The sequence below is a fragment of the Cryptococcus depauperatus genome, chromosome 2 (assembly GCF_001720195.1).
Source record: "Cryptococcus depauperatus CBS 7841 chromosome 2, complete sequence".
Classification (NCBI taxonomy): Eukaryota; Fungi; Basidiomycota; class Tremellomycetes; order Tremellales; family Cryptococcaceae; genus Cryptococcus; species Cryptococcus depauperatus.
The window spans coordinates 116,293-128,328 of NC_089469.1; the positions used below are offsets into that span (position 1 = coordinate 116,293).

At 44.1% G+C, this 12,036-nt stretch overlaps 5 protein-coding genes across 5 annotated transcripts; 3 read left to right on the forward strand and 2 right to left on the reverse strand.

The window, feature by feature from the left end:
- Window positions 1-725: 725 nt before the first annotated feature.
- On the forward strand, window positions 726-4,648 carry L203_101282 (plasma-membrane proton-efflux P-type ATPase; the record flags this gene model as incomplete). The annotated part of the gene is made up of 15 exons (XM_066210724.1): window positions 726-813; window positions 869-1,038; window positions 1,086-1,183; window positions 1,239-1,363; window positions 1,411-1,453; window positions 1,508-1,664; window positions 1,717-1,752; window positions 1,808-2,072; window positions 2,124-2,175; window positions 2,222-2,963; window positions 3,012-3,460; window positions 3,505-3,588; window positions 3,640-3,893; window positions 3,939-4,154; window positions 4,209-4,648. 15 exons carry the CDS (start codon window positions 726-728, stop codon window positions 4,646-4,648), a joined length of 3,219 nt encoding a protein of 1,072 aa, XP_066066821.1.
- A 1,186-nt stretch (window positions 4,649-5,834) lies between these two features.
- Window positions 5,835-6,426, forward strand: L203_101283 (uncharacterized protein; the record flags this gene model as incomplete). The annotated part of the gene is made up of 5 exons (XM_066210725.1): window positions 5,835-5,864; window positions 5,916-6,055; window positions 6,103-6,201; window positions 6,254-6,341; window positions 6,388-6,426. The coding sequence occupies 5 exons, from the start codon at window positions 5,835-5,837 to the stop codon at window positions 6,424-6,426; spliced, it is 396 nt and encodes a 131-aa protein (XP_066066822.1).
- Window positions 6,427-7,084: 658 nt separating this feature from the next.
- On the forward strand, window positions 7,085-7,716 carry L203_101284 (uncharacterized protein; the record flags this gene model as incomplete). Its single annotated transcript, XM_066210726.1, has 4 exons — window positions 7,085-7,109; window positions 7,161-7,270; window positions 7,314-7,481; window positions 7,531-7,716. 4 exons carry the CDS (start codon window positions 7,085-7,087, stop codon window positions 7,714-7,716), a joined length of 489 nt encoding a protein of 162 aa, XP_066066823.1.
- A 421-nt stretch (window positions 7,717-8,137) lies between these two features.
- On the reverse strand, window positions 8,138-8,814 carry L203_101285 (uncharacterized protein; the record flags this gene model as incomplete). Its single annotated transcript, XM_066210727.1, has 3 exons — window positions 8,138-8,174; window positions 8,227-8,402; window positions 8,461-8,814. 3 exons carry the CDS (start codon window positions 8,812-8,814, stop codon window positions 8,138-8,140), a joined length of 567 nt encoding a protein of 188 aa, XP_066066824.1.
- Window positions 8,815-9,449: 635 nt separating this feature from the next.
- On the reverse strand, window positions 9,450-11,947 carry L203_101286 (uncharacterized protein; the record flags this gene model as incomplete). Its single annotated transcript, XM_066210728.1, has 7 exons — window positions 9,450-9,567; window positions 9,618-9,642; window positions 9,697-9,872; window positions 9,929-10,105; window positions 10,155-11,127; window positions 11,183-11,813; window positions 11,861-11,947. The coding sequence occupies 7 exons, from the start codon at window positions 11,945-11,947 to the stop codon at window positions 9,450-9,452; spliced, it is 2,187 nt and encodes a 728-aa protein (XP_066066825.1).
- Window positions 11,948-12,036: the final 89 nt, after the last annotated feature.

Below are 12,036 nucleotides of genomic sequence, written 5' to 3' on the forward strand. Positions count from 1 at the left end.
GCCTGTTCTATTCACACCCTGTCTATACCAGAGCAGACCCTCTTTCCCAGCTAAATACCAATGCTTGTTCACGGATGTTGATGACCAATGTAATGGATCATGAAAACTCGCCATTCTTTCCTCATAAAGTCAAAACAGACCGGACGATCCATATAACTCGCCATCGGCTATCCGTTTCTCTGGTATGCACTCTATAGAAAAGTTCAAAACAAACCTCTCCATCTCCCTTTCCATCTCATCTTCAAAATCCTTATCAATCACGTGACTTCAACGTTTATCGACCATATCGGCATTGAGATGACGTCATTTCCGGCTGGGAGGGTCCAACTGTCTGCAGCTTGCCGAAAATAGCCTGGGATTGATTTTAAAAAAGCTCGAAAAGGAATTTTAATGTAGGATGACCCTTTTGTTTATTCCTGTCCACCAGAATATCAGGCTCTTGATGGGAGTAAAGACGGAAGATGCGGTCATTGTTGTGGCTTGTAGCATGATCCACCAGGCCCATGGTCTTATGACATCAAGGTTCGGCAAGTTAAGGAGTGGAAATATGTTCCGTTGAAGAAAGATATAAGGATTTTAGGTATCGTCGTCAATCCTGTTTGTATTCACTTGAATTGACCTTTTAGTTTTCATTGACGAGTCGGTAAATAATTAGAGACTGGCCTGAACAACGGTCTGAAGAATCCAGTCATCGCTCAACGCGAGGACGCTTGTAGCTCTCCAGCATGGGACTAAGACACCGAAAAAATAAGGATACCGAGACTGGCGATGCAGAAAAGGAAGCCAAGCGCCAGGAGGAAGACAGAAAGAAGAGTATGTCCGAGGCGTAAATGAGCTCGCGTTGTCCTGGTACTGACCTTTTACTCAGAATACTCTGGAGAAGAGTATGATGTCCTGATTAGATATGTCCATGACCAAGCAGAAAGGATTGGACGTAAAAGTAATGAAGACGATGAGGAGGATGACGAGAAAGTCAAGTACATTCGCAAGTGGTACACACCATGGAAGAAAACCAAGGTGGAAAGCCGAGGGAAAAAGGTTTGCAGGATGTTGCTATTCGCTGCTGCCATGTTGAACGCATGTAGGTACCGCCAGAGTGGCTCAACACAGACCGACGGAAGGGTCTCTCTTCCAGTGAGATAGATGAACGCCGAAAGCTCTCTGGTTTCAACGAACTTGAATCGTGAGTTTGTCTAGATTTGCGCCGGATCCACGCTGATCTGTGCTCTCTTGCACAGTCCCGAGGTAAACCAGTTCCTCAAGTTTATCAGCTACTTTAGAGGCCCGATTCTCTATGTTATGGAACTCGCAGTTCTCCTAGCTGCCGGTCTTCGAGATTGGATTGACTTTGGTGTTATTATCGGTCAGTCGCCAGTCATCCCTGTTGATTGCGCTAATCGGCTCGAGTAGGTATCCTGTTCCTCAACGCAGGTGTTGGGTGGTATCAAGAAAAGTGAGCTTTTCCCAGGGTCTCGTCAAATCTTGCGATGCTGACTTGACACGATAGGCAAGCCGGGGACATTGTTGCCCAGCTGAAAGCCGGCATCGCTCTCAAGGCGACCGTTGTGCGCGATGGCCAGGAGCACGAGATTGAGGCCAGGGATCTTGTACCGGGAGATATTTTGGTCTTGGAAGAAGGCAATACCATTGCCGCAGATGCCAAAGTGGGTCGATAGATTTGTTCTCGAACGTTGAATTGCTAAATCCAAGTAATAGATTATCGGAGACTATGCAGACAAAGATGGCTCCAAAGTAAGCAAATTCTGGAGACATGGAATACTTCTGACTCTGGTGTTGACAACACCAGTCGAAAGAGGTTCTTGATCGTGTCGAAAATTCCAAACACGGCGCCAGCGGCTCGGACAACGATAGTGAAGACGGCGGCCCGTACAAGGGCCCTTCTGTCTGTTCTGTCGACCAATCCGCCATTACTGGCGAATCTCTGGCTGTGGATAAATATGTCGGCGACATTGCCTACTACACTTGTGGTGTCAAGCGTGGAAAATGCTATGGCGTTGTCACTGTCAATGCCAAAGGCAGTTTTGTGGGTCGTACAGCCGCTCTCGTATCGAGTGAGTTTTGAGACCATGGGACAGAGTCAAGCACTGACGAATCTTGGAAAGATTCTAATGAAGAAGGGCATTTCCAAATTGTACTCGGTCGCATCGGTACGACGTAGGTAATTTGTCGTTTACAGTTCTTCTAAACTGATCATACACAGTTTATTGGTTTTAGTCATTGCATTCATCTTTGCCGTCTGGATTGGAGGATTTTTCCGAGGCACTGGCATTGCTACGCCGAAACAAAACAATCTTTTGGTCTACGCGCTCGTGTTTTTCATCATTGGTGTTCCAGTTGGACTCCCAGTGGTCACCACTACCACACTAGCTGTTGGCGCCGCTTACCTGGCGCGACGTAAAGCTATTGTCCAAAAGCTCACTGCCATTGAATCCTTGGCCGGTGTAGACATCCTGTGTTCTGACAAGACTGGCACTCTTACTGCCAACAAGCTCTCTCTCAATGAGCCATATATCGCTCCTAATGTTGACCCCAACTGGTTTATGACTGTTGCTGTGCTCGCTTCTTCCCACAACGTTCTCGGCCTTGATCCCATTGATAAGGTGACCGTTGTCGGTCTCAAAGATTACCCCAAGGCTCAAGAGATGCTCAAGGGTGGTTGGAAAACCAACAAGTTCTCCCCTTTTGATCCTGTTTCCAAACGAATCACAGCTGATGTGGAAAAAGACGGCAAAAGCTTTACGTGTGCCAAGGGTTCTCCCAATGCCATCTTGAAACTTGCCCGATTTGATCCAAGCACTGTTGCCGCATACAAAGATCAATCACAACAGTTTGCCTTGCGAGGTTTTAGAAGTTTGGGTGTCGCAGTCAAAGAGGAAGGCAAAAAGTGGGAACTCCTCGGTATGTTGTGTATGTTTGACCCTCCCCGTACAGATACTGCCAAGGTGAGATGGATCATTCCGTTTGAGACTTTGCAGTTGACAACAAGCTAGACTATTGCTGAGGCGCATGAGCTTGGTATCTCTGTAAAGATGCTCACTGGCGATGCTGTCGCCATAGCAAAGGAAACTTGCAAGCAGCTAGGACTCAAGACGAACGTGTACGACTCTGAAAAACTCATTGGTGGCGGAATGTCCGGCTCTGATATTCGAGATTTTGTCGAAGCTGCAGACGGTTTTGCAGAAGTCTTTCCTGAACACAAGTATCAAGTCGTTCAACTCTTACAGGAGCGTGGACATTTGACTGCCATGACTGGCGACGGTGTCAATGACGCTCCAAGTTTGAAAAAAGCCGACTGCGGTATCGCAGTGGAAGGTGCCAGTGATGCGGCTAGGACTGCAGCCGATGTCGTTTTCCTCGACGAGGGATTGTCTACCATTATTACCGCCATCAAGGTTGCCCGACAAATATTCCATCGAATGAAGGCTTATATCATCTACCGGTGAGTATACTTGACCGTTTTAAAGTAAAGTTGACATTGTATAGTATTGCTCTTTGTGTCCATCTCGAAGTGTACCTGCTGCTCTCTATATTGATTCACAACGAGACCATCCGAGTCGACCTCGTTGTGTGAGCCTTGCTTCATTCTACCTCCTATACCCAAGGCTAATAGATGTACAGATTCCTTGCTATCTTTGCTGATGTTGCTACGATTGCCATTGCTTATGACCGCGCTCCTTTTGCTCGCCAGCCGGTCGAGTGGCAGCTGCCCAAAGTTTGGATTATATCGACAATCATGGGTTTGCTACTTGCAGCTGGTACTTGGATTATCAGAGGAACGCTTTTCCTTAAGAATGGCGGTATCGTCCAAAACTTTGGCTCTGTTCAAGAAATCTTGTTTTTAGAAGTTGCTCTGACAGAGAGCTGGGTCATTTGTACGTATCCTATCATTAAACTTTTGCAGAACTGATGCTTCATAGTCATCACTCGTCTTGCCCAAGAACCCGGTACCCCCAACGTCTTCCCATCTTTCCAGCTCATTGCGGCCGTCATCGGCGTTGACATTCTGGCAACCCTATTTGCTCTCTTTGGCTGGGTGTCGGGCGATGCTCCTCACCATGGCTGGACAGACATTGTCACTGTCGTCAAGATATGGGGTTACAGTTTTGGCGTGGTTGTTATTATTCTTCTTGTTTGTAAGTCCCTTTAGTATTTAAGGTTGATTCATTTCTGATTGTGTCATATTGTAGACCTTGTGCTCAACTCTTTCCGTTGGCTTGATACTATAGGTCGCACCAAGCGATCCAGAAAGAACGAGAAACTCGAGAACTTTTTAACTGACCTGCAACGGCTGACCATTGTCCATGAAACTGATCATAATGGATCCTATTACCGTTTCGCCTCTGGTTCAAAGAAGGATGAGAAAGATAATGACGATGATGGCAAGGAAAAGAAAGATCAGACCAAGGGCGGTGATGCCAAAAAGCAAGGAACAGTTGAGAAGAAAGGTGGAGCCAAGGAGAGCGACGGTGTTGCTAGCGGCGACAAGGAACTCAGCAACCAGGCAGGTAAAGGCCACGAACATGCCCAACTGTCTGGGAAAGGCCAAAAGCAGGTGCAACCCGATGGGACACAACCAGTCCGGCCTGATGACCAGAGCAGCCAAGGTACACATGTTGAACCGAACTGAGTGTTGTTTAGGTGTATTGTGAGAATCAAAGTGTTTTATAGACGATGCTTGTAGCATTAATCTTATACTATGCCGTGCTGAATATAATGCTTGCAAAAGTTTTGGTATGCAAACTGGTTATTTCGAAAATGACAGCAATAGGTTGGTATTGTGTTGAAAGCTGCCACCAGCTGGTAAATCGGTTCTCGCAATTGCCATATCACCTACAGAGTGTACCTAATCACTGTCTGTTTGTAGTATTACTGGGTTTCGCCCAATGTCTGTGGTCGCTGAGATAATATCAGTCAATGTATGCAATTAGACACGAGCATTTCGGTAAATACGCTTCGCTTCACGCACAACCTATACGAGCACTGTGACCAGCATCCTTGCAAAGCCTATAGCACCCTTTTCCCTTTGTCACGCCAGCTTCTTCTCAACAACGATAAAGGCTTTTCTAGTCAACTGGCTAGCTCATGACTGTCGAAGACAGTGTGCTACGACTCTGAAGCAGTCAATGATTTTCCCTTATGAAGGCGAATGAATCACTATTTCAGCACCTCCATGCAAACAGCACGATACGCATGGGATAAGGATGAAGAGTTGTCATAGTTTCCAACCATCGTCTTTTCCATAGGTCTAATTTCCAAGTCACTCCAACAACACAGAGCAATCTTCTAGGTCTCGATGTATATCACAGGCGGAGGTTTTGGTGTATTCAACGTTGAAAAGCGAGTTTTGGTAGTACAGCGTTTAAATTAGAAAGCACCATTCCTAGCATTAAAATGTCTACTAATACTCATTTCAACAATAATCTCGAAATGTCCCTCTACAAGAAGCTATCACGCTTCTAATCATTATCATTATTATCAATGCGTAATTAGCTTTATTACGATTTATATCCTTTAAAAACAACCTCACTTATGAACCTCCACTACCCATAGTCGACCGCCACCTCTACCATCGTTGTCCATGACGTCATATGCCATCTACCATTTTCCTTTGGTCATGCTCCACTTTTTATTTACTTTTGCGTCAGTTTGAACCAAGTCGCTATCCACTAAGAATGAGGGAAGAAGGATCTGGCAATAAAGGGATTGCGTCACGGGTCAGAGACCGAAGGAGAAGAGGTATATAAGCAATAGGGTTGATAATTCCTTATCCTTCATCTTTTCTCTATTTTACACTTAAACAAATTACAGCAAAAATGTCTTCGCTTCCTCCCCGTGACCGCGTTGTGAGTATGATCCGTAGAGAGTTGGGAGTTGCCTGACACCAAGAGGTATAGGTCGACCAGCACCGACTCTCTAATGCTGGCAACATTGAACACGCAACCCGCAAGGTCAACAAGTTTGCCAAACGTGACCCAGCGTTGTATCCATTAAGCTTGATTATGACTGGTATACTCGGTGTCGCAGGATACTTTTTGTGGGTGTCTGGTGATTAGATAGCAGTTGAGTTGACACGTTGGGTAGCTGGAAAAAGTCGACGGAGCCCGATGCGACGAGAAAATTGATGGCTTCCGGCATGGTGAACCCATGGGACTCGTCAGAGAAACTTGATACACACCCTTCGTATGTCTTGCTAGAGCGGTGATGCTGAGTCAGTGTTTTGACCTCCACGTAGCTCTGTTGCGCAATTCAAGTATCGCTACAAGACTCGGGATGGGCACTTTGAAGACGGATATCCCACTTTGAACCAGACTGTTGAACATGTCAGTGTAGTGTTGGTTGTGTGTAGCGATGCTGACTAGCCCAAAGCTGAAGGAAGGCGGAGCCCACAAGTATCGAACGGAATAGAGAAATGCCGGCGTACGGCGACATCAAGTGTCATACATATATTATATTCCTAGTATAATTGGTCAACAATAGCAAAGCAGAACAAGCAGTAAAATCAATCAAATGTCATCTCGAGGATGAATGTATTACGATCATGACTTGAATCGGACACTTTTATGTGTCAGTGTGCATAGTGAAATTGGAATTTGAGGGTTCCAGTTTCTCTGGCCAGGATTTACTCATGAAAGCGTATATCCCATAGTTTCGACGTGGGATAGCTGAGAGTTACAGTGGCATAATTCTTGATGTTTTATCAGTAGAGAACAATTTATACCCCTTATATAGCGCTACTCACAAGTATCCATTCTGCAAGAGTACAGATTGCTACATCATGTCCACCTATACGTTTGATATTTGGCTACAATTTGAGTCATTGAATAGCAGCCAGTGTATGCGAATGTTTGGCAGAAGTGACTTGGTATACTATCCAGGAAAAATAAGCTATTTCATCGACATGGTCGTTGTATCTATTGTCTGATTTGCCTCAGAATTATGGAGACAAAAACTCTAAATAATTCCAAGGTTGATAAGATAAACATCAGTTACGTAATCTATAAGTCTATCACGTCAAAAGTTACTTTATATTTCATCTTGAATCTATCAATTTATCTTCATGATAATGGCATCAATTCGAAGGAACCAGCGTAAATGCTATCTCCAAGCTAGCGATAACTTATATTGACATACTTACACAGCCCGACAGTCTACACAATCTGCGGCTCAACCCTCGACTACGTCTCGACAGACGGACGCATTGCTTGAATTTCAAGCTAGAAGGATTCAAAGAAGACTTGATGACCTTGAAGTATGCGTATCTTTTTCAAATGCACCTTACTCAAAACTGTTAGCGTACAAATCCAACTGACATCCCATCTTCCTCTTTCGTCCCGAATTCCACTGAAACTCCGATAACTGGGCCTTTAACGTCCCCATTACCAGTGAAGAAGAAGCAGACAGCGAATGTTAGGCGGATATTATACAACAAGAAGAGTTTGAAAGACTGGCTTGATGAGCTTGTTGGTTGCATGTTTATTTACAAAACCCAGGACTAATCGCAAGTATTAGCCAAAAAATCCAGTGCCGCCTTACATCACAGCAGTTGCTCCGCCAGCAAGTACCCCTCCTCGGCAGATATGCTCATCCTGTGGATATTTTGGATCATACAAATGCCCAAGGTGCGCGGAATGGAGCTGCGACAGAAAATGCGTAGAGATACACGAGCGAGATGGAGGGTGCGGCATTGGTAGATGATCACACTGTCGTCCAGACTCTGGATTAGTTCTCGGGCTTCGGACTTTAAGCCTTGGGATGAGAGGTAGCTTGGGCAAGATGTATCTATCGAGAATAGATGAAGACAGCTATCAAGATTCATTCGCTGAGGATCTATTAACCACAGTTCCTTCCTTGTATCTTTGATGCTTCTACCGCAGTCATCCGATTATACCATGTCCTCCGCATACACAATGTCCTGTGCTCTCCCGGTCTTTCTCTGCCCATGATCCTGACAACTATTAGGATCAAGGTTCTAGGGAAATGGTAGATAGCCTTGTATTCTGCTAGGATTGTGCGCAAATAGCTTATATCGTGGACTTTGGAATATCCTCTGGATTCGGCAATGGTAATCCAATTCCATATGAAGCCATGGAGTCGGATTCGCTAAAGTTTGAAAAGGTCAAAACTTCAATTCGCCTATTAACCTGCTAAGCCGGCTTGCATTTTTCTGTCAGCTCCCATTCATCTCTCAAATCAAGGACTACTTACGTGTCAAAAGACGGTTTTGGTTGACCTTGGCACTTGTTGTCATCAAGACACTTTGCTTCTCCGCATTTAAATACCGCATCCTTGTATAGATCGCCAGAGACAAACGGTTCAAGAGCACTCAAGATGAAAGCATATATCGGGTTAGAGGATACCGAGCCGTCGAAGGTGAGGTTACACTGATAAAGATTAATGACACGTCAGTTCTTTGCCACAAACAAGAACGGATGGGCTAACCTGGAGGGACCAAACATCAACATCCTCGCCATCTGTTTTGATAGCCTTTTCCTTGATTCTCCATTCATAGTCCGCACTATCGCCTTTGTTTATTTGCACGCCGATAGATGCTGGTCCGACTTGAGGAGTTCCCTCTTCTTTGGGATTAAATAGCATGGAAGTGTGAGGAGGAACTTGTATATAGATAATGGCTGAATTGTGATCACGCTTCTTTGAAAGGGTTGTAGTAGAGCCCATCAGGAAACCGTTTCGAGCTCTGTGAGGCGCAACTATGGCGTTGGATGGGCCATTTTGGGGAGTAGGAAGGGCGAATGTACAAGCAATCAGGGTTATCAATGGGAGCAGAGCGAGCATTGTTGTCACCGTGGTTATGGTTGATCTTGTATAAGAAGCTACACTGCAACGATATTATATCTTTTTCCAAGTACGCCATACATGCTGTTTTATAGTAAACACAGAAATCAAGAAAGGAGATCAAAGGAAGGTTTCAAAGTCATCCCTTTTCACTCAATTTTTACATGTTTGATTTCATGCTTGATACGGTGAACTAAGTGTCCTTTTGAGTTATTACAAGTAAGGATGACATTTCCGTCACTAAATTCATTCTGATATATACAAATGCGGATACAAGGACAACCTCTTGATCCCACATAATACCGATAGCGGAGGCACTATTACAAACACCTTTAATAACTTGTTGAAGAAAATGTGGAAGATAGATTATTTAACCGTCCTACGTAATGGTTAATTAACCTCCTTTAACAGTGTGTATATAGTTGTACTCGGCATATGTGTACTTTCCACATAAAGATAAAAATACATCTCTCTCTTTTACTCTTTCTGCATTTTCCAACAGAAAAGACGTCCATTAGACAAGGCAAGCATATTTATTGGTCCTCTTTGTCAAAGACTATTTCAGTCAAATGTATTATAATCCAAAACCCTAAAGACTCAAGACATTATAAATATTATTTGTACAATGTGCCGTTTCACATAATTGCACACCTTGTGTCAATACCTGATTCCAACGCTTGTTCTTTGATAATTTCCTCTTGATTTTCTTTTTGTTTGATTCTGACTTCTTTGGGAAACCATTCTTTCATAAAGCTATTCATCCATTAGCACTTGAGTTGAAAAAGACATGAAAGAGTACATACTTCATCACAGCAAGGTCCAAACAAGCTATCATCGTAGGCATGAGAGACAAACTTGGATGGAAAGTAAAAGACCACGTACACTTGTCTGCCAAAAGAACGATGTTTGATCTACACAATGGGCACTCTCCTTTTCCAGCTTTCTGCATTTTGACTAGACATCTCACGCAAAACAAGTGTTTGCATGGGAGACGAATGGGTTTGAATGCTATAGAGGTACAAATCAGACAGGTATAGTCATCTATACTCGGTAGAACCCTAAGCATCCTATTGTCAACTCCAACATAAAAAGTGACGTGAGTGATTGAACGTACGGTAAAAGTGTGTTGGTTAAGCTGGTAAGAAGAACGTGAGGGAGGGAGATGTTATAGAATGCCCATGTGGAGACATTGCCATCTTTGTCAACGTGCGCTGAAAGAGTTTGCCGTACGTAGTTATGGAAGCCCGCTGAAGCTGTAAGAGCTGTCCGTTTGTCGTGTTTTTTCAAGATCCTGCATGATAATGTCAGCACAGCAAGCGTGAATTGAAGATGGTACATACTTTCTGGCTGCTACAATATTCGCTATTTGGAACCTCTTCAAGTCCAACAAAAGCAAATTCAGCCTTAAAAATTCGTCCCACGGCTCCCTGATTTTTTTCCCCTTTATTGTCCTCCTATTATCTAGGCCTCTCTTGATCACCTCATTTGTAAATTTTTGCAATCGCTTCTCTGCTTCGTCAACGGACCGCTCGCCTCTATCGCATTCAGTCGTGGACTCAAATATCTGCGATTCAATCCAGAGAGTGAAGATTTCTCGCCAAGCGTAGAGATCCTTTCTGAACGACTTGGACGAAAAGGGGTGATTTATTGGGGCAGAAGTGTGACAGTTGTTATCACCGAACCCACCTGGTGACACTGATCTAGGAAGTCTCTCGGCAGAAGGCGAGATGGATCTTGAAATCAGTACGCATAACTTCTCAACTGATTGCTGGAAAAGCTTTTGTTGTTCAGCATGAAAGAGCGAAAGGGAGGTGAGGGCAGTGGTGAGTAAGGCAAAAAAGGCAAGATCGGATGCGAGAGGGATGACAAGTTCTCTTCCTTTTTGGACTGGCAACGAATCTGATAAAAGAGGAATAATTTCACTACCAGCGGCTGAGGGTGTGACAGTGGGCAGAACGGAAGAGTCCTCTTTTGTGGCTGCTTCGCCCAAAGGTAGATCACCAAACTCATCAGCTGTCAGTTCCTCAGGTTCTGTAGAGGATGAAATTGCCCAGATAGGGAATTTTGCCTCTTTGACTTTATTTGACGTAGGCGTAGATGGGAGTGCAGGTGTGCTCAAAGAATCAAAGATATGGGAACTGCCCTGCTGTGTGTTCTTCAGGTATACCCTGTGATCATTACTATCATCTGCTGTTTCTGCTTCAGATCCAGGTTCAAGAGATGAGGGTATTGGAAATGTGGATAATGTTTGTTGTGAAGAGACGGAACTGTGGAGATGAAGACGTAATTGTGGAACAGGATATATTGAATTGCCTTGGTTATAAATTTCAATTTGACATCATTGGGAAAAAAAGCAATAAATACCTACTGGTCAAGACATATTCAGCTTTCACATCACCATGACTGACAATTAGAGTCTTCTTGGTCGCTTTTTGCCTTCGGTTTTCTGTAATAAGATTTCTCATTGCGGTTATGTTGCCCGAAACTTTCAAAGCCCCCTGACTATAATCCATCAAAGTTTCTTCTAGAATATCGGACACGCTCAATGGCCGTACTGACTGACTACCAATGTTTGTAGAGGTTTGAGATGCCTTTGAAAGAAGTCGAAGGCGAAATTTCGGACAGTGTTGTGGATATAACCCGTCTGTTGAAGACAGGTTTGAAACGAATATTCCTTGTTCCTCAAACATTGGGTGGATATTCACTCGTAAAGGATCAACATTGCGCTCTCTTTCGACATTCATGAGTGAATATTGGATGGCCATTTCCCTTGCTTTCAACGTTGTTGGGCTTCCTCTATCGTTCTCAAAGTCAAGCGCCAACAGTTCATCATCATTCTCAACTTTTACTCCAGGTAACATGCTGCTATTGACGCTAGCTGGATCGGGGACTGAATTGTGACTATCAGAGGCTTCCGTAACGAGAAGCTTGTGAAGGATATCTGAAGAAAAACCCATGGCGGCGAGTTCAGCTACTACATCCTTGATGATTTTTTTGAGCTTTTCATACTCATTAGCCAGCATAATCCATCAATACATCCGCTTACCTGGCGGTATTCTATAGCAGAAGACTTCCACTCTTCAGGAAAGTTGGATGTCTCCAACAGCTGCTGGTATTCCTTGCCATATTTCATAGTCGTTGAAAGGTGTCGGTAGCTATATGAAGAACGCAGAAAGTCTATAAGATCACCATTTCATGCTATAGCTTTGTCGAAACAATGCT